At 40.2% G+C, this 12420-nt stretch overlaps 1 protein-coding gene across 1 annotated transcript; it reads right to left on the bottom strand.

Annotated features, from left to right (window-relative positions):
• Positions 1-10065: 10065 nt before the first annotated feature.
• LOC131313428 (uncharacterized) lies at positions 10066-11727 on the bottom strand. The gene is made up of 3 exons (XM_058341727.1): positions 11263-11727; positions 10783-11143; positions 10066-10636 (listed from the first exon to the last, which is right to left on the bottom strand). Exons 1-3 carry the CDS (start codon positions 11687-11689, stop codon positions 10228-10230), a joined length of 1197 nt encoding a protein of 398 aa, XP_058197710.1. The 5' UTR covers positions 11690-11727; the 3' UTR covers positions 10066-10227.
• Between the last annotated feature and the right edge of the window lie 693 nt (positions 11728-12420).

Here is a 12420-nt window from a genome sequence, read left to right as displayed (position 1 = left end):
TTTCTTCTTCCCTTTCACTTTTGCACATTCGAGCGATAATATTTGCCAGTCGGTTGGGGAGCGACCCCATTGAAGAGTGGTAAGATATCGTTACCCGGTGATGCCTGGCTGCATCTCCTACCTTATTACTTCACGCCTCTAGTTTCTTTACATGTCCCCTAGCGCTCGAGACACCGTTCGAATGATTCATATTATCACAAGCATGTACTAACAAGAAGTGAAATTCAAGTTCCCAAAACGTATTGCCATGGTCTAGATTAACTGTAACACCAAAGATTTAATAAACAGGCCATCACATGTATTTTACTCAACATCACCAATTAAATCAAGTAAGAGGATCGAATTCCACACTTTTCAGCAAAAACAAGCAATGGCATTTTATCCCAAAATTCAGAAAAATACATGTAACCAAGGTATGCGCAACTCACAAAAAAGGATGCGTCTAACTTGACGTGGCACCGAATTAGCCCAAGGCACTGGTACCTATACAAAATGTATCACAAATTACTATTTGTTACAGTTGAACTTAATTTAGTAATTGACTCGAATTTCTTCATTAGGCCGTCGGGTCGGCATAAGTACTATTATTATTATTATTTTAGTTCAATTACAGAGGAGGTATTTAGTTAATCTAGCACTATTCCTAGAGCTGTTGGTACAAAAATTAACGTAGAAGTTTGGAAAAGATTTCATCAGTTAGGATTAGCGGAGTTTTTCAATTAACTTAATCAAATTCCTATATTAATCTCCTAAATTTAAGGCTTATAACAGTCAGAGTAACACCTGTAAACAACCTAATTAAATCAATTTACGGCAGCAAATTTTGAATCGGAACTCTTTGCCGGGAATAGTAGTTTTACTCTTTAATTAAGTTCTTCGGCACATCGGGTGCGGTAAAGTTCTTGTGCGAGAAAAAGAGGTGCTCTGTGCATAAGTGTGTAGTTAATGTGATTTGCCCCAACTCGACTTCCTCCAATATACATATTCTAATACACGTTTGTAAGTAAATTAGTTAGTGAATGAGAGATTACCAAAAGAGGCAGTAGAATTTCCCTTGAGAATTTGGTCGGAACAGCGAGCGGTGAATTCAGATGGAGGGTTACAGGCGTAGAAGCTTAAGCATGTTAATTTACTTATTTAGTTTAATATCTTAATTCCTTTCATGTCTATGTATATATACTTCGGTGGGTTTGGGATGATACAAGTGAAAAGAATGACACCTGTAACTCTGTGGTGCTACCGCGCGACATGTGGGACCCTGTGTCCGGTTGTCACACATTTTGTCCGTACGCGTTCAAATTTCGGTCTCGAAAATTCTCAAAAATTCAACACAAGCTAATAATAATTTAAGGGTCATCGTGGCGGTGTCAAATTTTTAAGATAAAATCCCAACGTTGCGTAACTCATACAACGTGTCGGGTTCCTATTCAAACCACGTGACTAAACTACTACTCTCTCTTTTTTCCCTTTTTAAAGAAAAGGTAGGATTTTACATTTCTCCCCACCTTAGGAAATTTGGTCCTCCAAATTTGTCTAAACTTAGTGTTAGATTGGGGTTCAAGATAAAATAGGTAAATCAGTCGTACCTTCCTCAAATAATTCCGGATATTTTCAGCACATATCATCCTCTCTTTCCCACATCGCCTCATCCCCAGAATGTTTTTCCCACCAAACTTTTACCAACGGAATGACTTTACTTTGAAGTTGTTTGTCTTTTCGATCCATAATTCTGACGGGTCGTTCCTCATATCGTAAATCCTCGTCTAACTCCACTGGTAGTTGAGTGAGAACATGTGACGGGTCCGATATATACTTCCTTAGCATTGACACATGAAACACATCATGAATCCTTGCAAGTTCAGGCGTCAAAGCTAAACGATATGCTACTGGCCCAACCCTTTCAATTATTTCGAATGGTCCGACATACCATGGATTCAACTTCCCTTTCTTCCCAAACCGCAATACTCCCTTCATTGGAGAAATTTTAAGAAAAACCCAATCACCTTCCTGAAATTCCAATTCCCTTCTGTTAGCATCTGCATAGCTCTTTTGTCGATCCTGAGCCGCTTTTAGTCTGTCTCGAACCAACTGAATTTTCTCTGCAGTTCCTTGCACAATGTCTGGCCCAGTAATCTGATCTTTTCCCACATATGTCCAACATAACAGCGACCTGCATGACTTACCATATAATGCTTCAAACGGTGCCATTCCAATGCTTGCTTGATAGCCTTTGTTGTAAGCAAATTCTGCCAAAGATAGATGCTCTTCCCAACTGCCTTGCAAATCCAGTGAGCAAGCTCGTAACATATCCTCTAATGTCTGAATTGTTCGTTCGGACTGACCATCGGTTTGAGGATGAAATGCCGTGCTAAAATTGAGTTTGGTCCCCATTGCTTTCTGAAAACTTTTCCAAAATCTAGAAACGAATCTCGAATCTCGATCTGAAACAATAGCTACTGGAACTCCATGCAAACGCACCACTTCCCGAACATAAATAGCAGCCAACTGATCCATCGTATGCATATTCTTCACTGGTAGGAAGTGAGCAGACTTGGTTAATCAATCCACAATTACCCATATTGAATTGTTTCCTTTCTGCGTGCGAGGTAGTCCTACCACAAAATCCATTGTTAAGTTCTCCCACTTTCCTTCAGGTATAGGTAGTGGCTGCAATAAACCAGCGGGTTTTCGTCGTTCTGCTTTGACCTGTTGACATGACAAACATTTGCTCACATAATCCACTTCTTCTTTTTTCATACCCATCCACCAATACTGTTGCCTCAGACTTTGGTACATTTTTGTTACTCTGGGGTGACATGCAAGCTTTGACGTGTGGTGTTCATCTAAAATTTGTTGCTTAAGCTGGGGAATGTTAGGAACACACAGCCGATCCCTAAACTTCATCACTTGTCCGTCAATTGAAAAATCAACGTGGGGCTTTCCTTCACCTGATCGTATATTTTCTTCAATTTAGAATCCTCCATTTGTCATGTCTTTACTTCCTCAATCAATGCTGGTTGTACTGTGATCACATAACACTTAATGTTCGACATTTTAGCAACAATTTCTAGGTTCAGCTTTTTCATCTCTTCCTGTAAGGCTTGTTGCTGGGTAATAAGATGATTCAACTTTCCCACCGTCTTTCGGCTCAGTGCATCGACTACCACATTTGCCTTACCGGGATGATAGTGGATCGTAAAATCATAATCTTTCATCAGTTCTAACCAACGTCGTTGCCTCAAATTTAATTCCTTCTGAGTAAAAATATACTTCAGACTCTGGTGATCAGTATAAATCTCACAAGACACTCCATAAAGATAGTGACGCCAAATTTTCAGCACAAAAATGACAGCAGCCAATTCAAGGTCATGTGTTGGGTAATTCTTTTCATGAGGCTTCAACTGCCGAGAAGCATACACTACAACTTTCTCACGTTGCATCAATACACAACCCAATCCTTGTCGTGAGGCATCACTGTAAATAGCAAATCCTTCAGTTCCATCAGGAAGTACAAGAATTGGAGCTGTGGTGAGTCGTTGCTTTAGCTCTTGAAAGCTTTGCTCTCGTTTCTCTGTCCAAATAAATGGCTCCTCTTTCTTAGTTAGCTCAGTCAAGGGTACTGCAATCTTAGAGAAGTCTTGCACAAACTTCCTATAATAACCAGCCAAACCCATAAAACTTTGAACTTCGGTTACAGTTGTCGGCCTTGGCCAATTCACAACTGCTTCAATCTTTTGGGAATCCACAGAAATTCCTTCACCATTTATAACGTGCCCCAAAAATGCCACTTCCTTCAACCAAAATTCACACTTTTTAAATTTTGCATACAACTTTTGTTCCTTTAGGGTTTGCAACACAATTCGTAAATACTCTGCATGTTGTTCCTCATTCTTCGAGTATATCAAAATGTCATCAATGAACATGATCACAACATCATCCAAATAATGCTTGAATACCCGATTCATCAAATCCATAAAGGCAGCGGGGGCATTCGTCACTCCAAATGGCATTACAATAAACTCATAATGACCATACCGAGTACGGAAAGTTGTCTTCTCAATATCCTCTCTTTTCACTTTTAACTGGTGGTATCCTGAACGCAAATCAATCTTAGAAAATATCTGACTCCCTTGCAATTGATCAAACAGATCATCTATTCTGGGTAGTGGGTATTTATTCTTGATCGTCACTTTGTTTAATTCCTGATAATCAATACATAGCCGCATAGTCCCGTATTTCTTTTTTACAAACAACACCGGTGCTCCCCATGGTGTGAGCTAGGTCGTATAAAACCTTTCTCCAGTAATTCCTGTAGTTGCACTTTCAGTTCTTTAAGCTCTGCTGGTGCCATTCGATAAGGTGCTTTGGAAATAGGTTGTGTATCAGGCACTAGGTCAATTGAGAATTCTATTTCCCTGTCCACTGGCGTACCAGGCAAATCTTCTGGAAAAACCTCCAAAAAATCTTGAACCACAGGGATACTTTCCAACGTTTCCTTTTTGGTCTCACTCGACACTATACTGCAATAGTACCCTTCACAACCCTTCTTTAAAAGTCGTTGGGCACGAGCTACCGAAATGCAATATGGAGGTGAGAACACTCTCTCTCCAATAAACTGAAACTCATCCAGCCCAGGGCTTCGAAAGACAATGGACTTATTCTTACAATCTATAGTAACACTATTGTTAGATAACCAGTCCATTCCTAGAATTGCATCAAAGTGACCTATAGGCATAGATATTAGGTCTGCTATCAACTTTTTACCCCCAAACTTCACATCGCACTCCCTATATATCAATTTACATATTGTGCTACTATTCAAAGGTGTAGACATTAATAATTCATATGCGAGTGGTTCGGGGCTTTTAGACAACTTCAACGCAAACTGGCTAGCAATAAAGGAATGTGTCGAACCCGAATCAAAAAGTACATAGGCAGGAGTGGAGCAGATGAGTATAGTACCTGCAACAACTGATTCTGTATTCCGCGGATCACCAGGAGTTAGTGCGAAAGCCTTTCCTTGTTTTTGATTTGTCCCCGTCTTCTGCCCGGTAGGATTTTTGACGTTGTTCCCCATCGGCACCGCATTGGCTCCAGTTAACTTCTTTGGGCAGTCCCTCTGAATATGGCCGTTCTGACCACAGTTGAAACATTTAGTTGTAGTTTTCCAACATAATCCTGAATGATTTTTACCACACGTAATACAAGCCGGGATACTCGATCCTTGATTCCCTTGACTGATCTTCCAACATACTCCAGAATGGCTCTTCCCACATGTTGCACAAGTAGGAAGAGTTCCTCTTTGGTCTACCTTCCTAGTATTCTGTCTCTTTGGGTTGTCATAATCGGTATTTCTCCCAACATTCACATTCTTCCTCTTTTTAAATTCAGAAATTTTTCTGACATCCTCGCGTCCTTGTTCCACTATGAGAGCACGGTCGAGAACATCCGCATATGTAGGCAAGCGTAGTGGTTTAACAACATTTCTAATTCCAAGTATTAACCCATCTTCAAATTTACGCGCTTTCCTATTATCAGTATCAATGGTGTGGGACCCAAATTTTGCCAAATTAGTAAATTCAACTTCATAGTCAGCAACAGTCATTCCCTCTTTTTGCTTCAAATCCAAAAACTCAGAACATTTCGCATCTCTGATCGCCTAAGGAATGTACTTTTCTTTGAATACTACCACAAAACGCCTCCATTCCATACCCGGTTCCTCCTTATCTTTCAAATTCCACCAGCGGTGTGCTTCTCCTTTCAACTTGTAACTTGCCAACCTCACCTTTTGCGTTTTCGTACACGTAATTACCTTAAAGATCTTTTTGATTTCAGCCAGCCATTCATATGCAACAGTAGGATTTATTCCACCTTCAAACATGGGAGGCTTTAATTTCAGGAACTCCTTAAGATCAAGTCCTGCTGCTGGTTGAGGTTGATTTTGATTCTCATTTTGTTTGGATATTACAGGTTGTTGTCGTGGGGGTGGCACATGTGGTGGTTGTTCTTGGGGTGGTGATTGTTCTCGTGGGGGAGGAGGGGGTGGTTGGTTCTGTTGTAGATTTTGGACGAGAGTGGTTAGGTCTGCTATTGTCCTTTCTAAGCGTTCAAATCTCGTTTGCGACTCAATTTCTGCTTGAGTGCGATGTCGTACCATGGTTACGTCTAATTAACAAAACCAATTAAAGATAATCACAATCTCGATTTAGTCATTACAATTGAAATAAAATAAGGGCAACACATTCTTCCATCCATAACTAAACACGTTTATATTACAACAAAAGTAATCGAGTACACCCTCTCTCTCTCTTTTACAGCAACATGTACAACTATCCACATCGACAAGACTACGTACATTACTTCAGTCATACTTACCATTACATAAGTCGTACCATACGTACTATACACTTTTTACATTTTTACATGGTCAGTTCACTTAGTTTTCTTGGCACACTCCTATCAGCTACTCCGAGTCAGAAGATATCACAATTATTTTGGGATTCTCCTCGGGATCCTCCTCCTCTTCCTCTGAATCAGAACCGGCTCCCTCAACAACCATAGGCTCCCGTAAAACATACACGTTGTGCCCTCCTATCAGGCACAGGCGCTGAGGTGGTCGCCTGTGCTGGAGCAAATGAACCGAAATTCTAAGCTGCGGACTCTCTCACCGCCATTCCATTCCTTAACTCCATATAAGTATCCCAAGAAGTAGCCAGTTCCATTGCCATTTTAAAGACTAGCTTCTGCGATCGCAACCTATGACGGACAACTGCTTGAACCATCCGAGGAGAATACCGATGCTCCCCCGATGCTCCATATTTACCTTTTCTATTTCTTGGCGCACTTTGGTGTCTGCATCCCTCCCTACGTTTTCCATATGCTCTGCTATGTCCATAAAGCTACAGTGGTACACTCCCGGTCCCCATGAAACCACCTTATAACGACCCCATTCATCCCTTCCCTGGTGGTAGTTATAATTTGTCATCCCTACAAATCAAAAAGAAAAAGAAACCACATTAATTAACTTATTTGTTCCTATTGGCTCTATATTTAATATATTTGTTGTATACCAATATATCATATGTCCCCTATACTCTGGAGTTTTACCCTAATCTCAAACCATGCTCTGATACCACCTCTGTCACGACCCAACTCCAATAAGGGTCACGTGACCGGCCGGTGACGGAATCACCAAGGCCTCCAACACCTTTCCCATTCAGAGCATACAAAATAATATGAAAATACAAACAGCGGAAGCATCTGTTCATACAACTCCAGAGTGTCTATACAACATAGCTAAGCATAATTGACAATACCACTTGTCTAAAAACTACACAACGTTCCTGCTCCTTTGTATAGACGTGCTATTTACAAAAGCTAACAAAAAAAACACGCATCCAGCCCTCAACTTGCTATCTACAATAACCTGGAAAATTAGAAAAGGTTTTCATAAGCCGAAGCTCGGGTGAGAAACGTATACCAAAATTACAAGTTTGACCATGGAAATACCTTACTTAATAAAACAATTCAAGAACCAAGCAACATTTCAAGCATTCTCATCAAATTTTCCAATAACAAGCATTTCGATCCATAAATTCAATTTTTTGGTCCAAAAGATGGACACTTTTCTTCTTCCCTTTCACTTTTGCACATTCAAGCGATAATATTTGCCAGTCGGTTGGGGAGCGACCCCATTGAAGAGTGGTAAGATATCGTTACCCGGTGATGCCTGGCTGCATCTCCTACCTTATTACTTCACGCCACTAGTTTCTTTACATGTCCCCTAGCGCTCGAGACACCGTTCGAATGATTCATATTATCACAAGCATGTACTAACAAGAAGTGAAATTTAAGTTCCCAAAACGTATTGCCATGGTCTAGATTAACTGTAACACCAAAGATTTAATAAACAGGCCATCACATGTATTTTACTCAACATCACCAATTAAATCAAGTAAGAGGATCGAATTCCACACTTTTCAGCAAAAACAAGCAATGGCATTTTATCCCAAAATTCAGAAAAATACATGTAACCAAGGTATGCGCAACTCACCAAAAAGGATGCGTCTAACTTGACGTGGCACCGAATTAGCCCAAGGCACTGGTACCTATACAAAATGTATCACAAATTACTATTTGTTACAGTTGAACTTAATTTAGTAATTGACTCGAATTTCTTCATTAGGCCGTCGGGTCGGCATAAGTACTATTATTATTATTATTTTAGTTCAATTACAGAGGAGGTATTTAGTTAATCTAGCACTATTCCTAGAGCTGTTGGTACAAAAATTAACGTAGAAGTTTGGAAAAGATTTCATCAGTTAGGATTAGCGGAGTTTTTCAATTAACTTAATCAAATTCCTATATTAATCTCCTAAATTTAAGGCTTATAACAGTCAGAGTAACACCTGTAAACAACCTAATTAAATCAATTTACGGCAGCAAATTTTGAATCGGAACTCTTTGCCGGGAATAGTAGTTTTACTCTTTAATTAAGTTCTTCGGCACATCGGGTGCGGTAAAGTTCTTGTGCGAGAAAAAGAGGTGCTCTGTGCATAAGTGTGTAGTTAATGTGATTTGCCCCAACTCGACTTCCTCCAATATACATATTCTAATACACGTTTGTAAGTAAATTAGTTAGTGAATGAGAGATTACCAAAAGAGGCAGTAGAATTTCCCTTGAGAATTTGGTCGGAACAGCGAGCGGTGAATTCAGATGGAGGGTTACAGGCGTAGAAGCTTAAGCATGTTAATTTACTTATTTAGTTTAATATCTTAATTCCTTTCATGTCTATGTATATATACTTCGGTGGGTTTGGGATGATACAAGTGAAAAGAATGACACCTGTAACTCTGTGGTGCTACCGCGCGACATGTGGGACCCTGTGTCCGGTTGTCACACATTTTGTCCGTACGCGTTCAAATTTCGGTCTCGAAAATTCTCAAAAATTCAACACAAGCTAATAATAATTTAAGGGTCATCATGGCGGTGTCAAATTTTTAAGATAAAATCCCAACGTTGCGTAACTCATACAGCGTGTCAGGTTCCTATTCAAACCACGTGACAAAACTGCTACTTTTTTTTTTTTTTCTTTTTAAAGAAAAGGTAGGATTTTACATATACCCTATATATAATATAAGGTACGGATGATGACCTGAGAGCAGTAGCTTTGGGAAAAAAAAGAGAAGAAAAGGAAGCGGCACTTTTTCCACAGACGAAAGAAGAACAGAGGCTGCGATCCGAAGAAGGGGCTACTGCACTTTTGCCATCAGTAAAATTCTTTGTTCCGATATTGTTTAATTTCTTTCGAGCTCTTTTTACTTTTAAGTTATTTGAAGCTCTGTTTAATTACTCGCACTGAGATAACTAGTTTTAATATCTGTTTTTTATAAAAGTTGTTCATTGAGTTCTTGTTTAATTTAGATCTTTTATTTATTTTTTATCTCGCGTATTAAAAAGCATGATTAATTATAGGGTTTCTTTCCTTTTATTTTTAATAATGAGTGAGTAGTTTTTCTGAGGTTTGGTCGCTGGGTAAAGGTGCGCCGCGACCCAATTAGGATTCGTCTCGCAATTTTTCGCACATTAATTTAATTAAATAATTTAGTTGGTGAAAACTATGTCCGTTGGACGAATCCGAGGCATTGTCAGGGCTCATGTGAGCGGAAACAGGGGACCAAAACCTGTTCGCCGCTGTGTACAGGACCGGCAACCTTAGGATTCGCATCCTTCGGAGTTTCCAATTCTCCCTAAATTTAATCATTTTTTTTAGAACCGTGAAAAACGAGCGGATTCTGATTGGGTAGCGAGCCCTGGATTCCCAACGACCGTGCCTCATTTTAACCGTTTGAGCAAGTTATCTGTTAGTATTTTTTTTAATTAATCAACTAAAAGACAATAGGTGGCTACTTAAGAGCTATTTTAATACTACACACTTCGCAGTCCTTAGTAGATTCGACTCCGGTCTTACCGGATATTGTGCTGCATCGGTTTCCACCCTACGCTTGGGGCAACCCATTAATTTAGGATTAGGAATCGGTCAAGCATTTTTGGCGCCGTTGTCGGAGACGGTAACGTGTGTTAAGAATTCGGGTAAATACAACTCGAGACAATGGCCGGACATCCATTACATTAGATTCCGCCTTTATTTGAATACAAGAAAACATGAAAGCTTTTCATACAATTCTTTTATTCCCATGCAAAAGTAATCTCAGAGCGAGATTTATTTATCTCCTGCAAACAACTCCTCGGCCATCCATCCCAGTACTAGCGCAGTCCAAACTCCCATACTCAAAACCCTCCGAAGAATTGAGCCCACCAGTGAATTTAGCCACGGCGCAATCCGACGAAAACAGAGTGGAACTACCAAATTCCTTGGCACCACCAACAACAGGCATCAGTACCCCCATCTTAATCTTGCTCACGTAGTTACTGCGGTAAGTCTGGCCCAAAACGCCGTCGACACCGCCGCTCAACGAGTAAAACTTGAAGCCCAAGTTCAAATGAGCAAAGCAATCTTCTTTGGTGATTCCGTAGTTATGGATCATGGAATCTTCTTCAGTGATTGGGACCACTGTCGCTTTGATTTTTAAGTTTCCTTCCACTTCAATCACCACACCATTAACGTCACGAGACCTGCATGCAAAATTAAGCATGAGAATTGGCAAGTCGATCGTTCTCAATTGATTAATATGCAATTTTAAAATTGCATATTACTATCACATGGTCGATAAATAAATAATAGCAGTTTGGAACTTGAAAAGTACTCCAACAATGTATACCTGGTGAAGGAGATGCCCGGTGCGGTGCTTGGCCGCCACTCGGCGCCTTCGGTAGCCGGAAGGAAGATGGGTTCTCCGTCGAAAGTCAATGCGAGTCTATCAATTGAATCATCCCAAGTTGAAGTCTTCTGTGCACCGACAAAGAGTTGGTGATTGTCGAAAAGAATTCCCAGTGACTGGACCCAAGTGAAGTCCCTCTTCATGTTATCGTTTCGCCTTCCGATGAAATGAGCGTTGATATGAAGATTGGAATCGGAAACAATGCAAAAGTCTTGGTCCTTTTTGCCGTGGAAGTAGAAGGTCATTCCATCACCACCAACGAACCTTGGGTCTTGACAAAGTCCTCCCGGCTTATTGCAAGCTATATATACGTGAGCAATTTAATTGACAATTAACACAAAAGAAAATGAAAGAAAATGAAAATGAAAACGAAAGGTCGATGTTTTTCTAATGACGCGTATTGGGGAACAAAAGACTTACGACAAATAGCTTTACACGTGTTACAATCAGCCTCACAATTCCAAGGACAAGCAGCAGGGCAAGTATACGTGCCCCAGCATAATTCTGTTTTGCAATGGCAGGTGCCTTGCGAAGGAGGTGGCGGTGGTGGTGAACGATTATGCTGATGCCTTGGTGGTGGAGGTGGACGATAATGCTGATGCCTTGGTGGTGGAGGTGGTGGCGGAGGTGGGGGAGGTGGGGGTGGGGGTGGAGGTGGGGGAGGTGGTGGATGATGACGCTGATGCTTTGGTGGAGGTGTCGGATGATGATACATTGGTGGTGGTGGATGGTGATACGTTGGTGGTGGTGGATTATAATGACCACTGCCGCCGCCGGCTGCCACAACCACAACAAGGAGGAGGAGGATGCCCACAGACAGGCGCACCATAGCTGTTGCTCCTACCATTAATTGTATGGTGCAAATCGTTATATCAGAATGTGATTGTTTGCATTATGGCTCCATAGGAACCCTCCTTTTATAGATGGTTTTTTTTCGAGATGTGCATGCACTTAATTCCATCCAACATGCATGCCAAGTTGGCCAGGCCTGTACATTACGTTCCCTTCTTTCCAAGTGAAGTCTTCCTTAGTCAATTCATATTTTCATCTTTCCAAAAGTCAACCACTCTAGCTAGATAAATACTTCCTCCATTCCATACTGAGATTTCACCAAGAAAAGTCATGTCATTTTTCAAATCAAAAAATCAACTACTTCTATGTATAATTTTTTGAATTTTTTCACACGAAATTGAAGTACTAATCGAGATCTTTAATACTATGCGAAAAAATTCAAAAAATTATACATGGAAGTAGATGGTTTTTTTATTTGAAAAATAGCAAGAGATAGAAAGTGGGACTCTCAATATGGAACGGAAAGAATATAATACATATGCTTAATAATTTATATGTACTCACAAATTCCTAACTTTACCATTTACTGAATTTTGTTTAGCATGTATAAAAAACCACTCTAGCAAGCTGCCTTGTTCAGCATATATATATAGCTGTACGTTTAGTATGATAATTACTGAATTTTGTGTTATGTGATCCCTAAAAAAGAAAACAAATAGTAGCAGCAAGTAATCCATAAAAACCAATCTCTTGAATTGAATTTTTAGAGAGAGAAAATCATGAGCC

This window comes from Rhododendron vialii, chromosome 13a (assembly GCF_030253575.1).
Source record: "Rhododendron vialii isolate Sample 1 chromosome 13a, ASM3025357v1".
NCBI lineage: Eukaryota > Viridiplantae > Streptophyta > Magnoliopsida > Ericales > Ericaceae > Rhododendron > Rhododendron vialii.
This window is presented reverse-complemented; position numbering and strand designations above follow the sequence as displayed.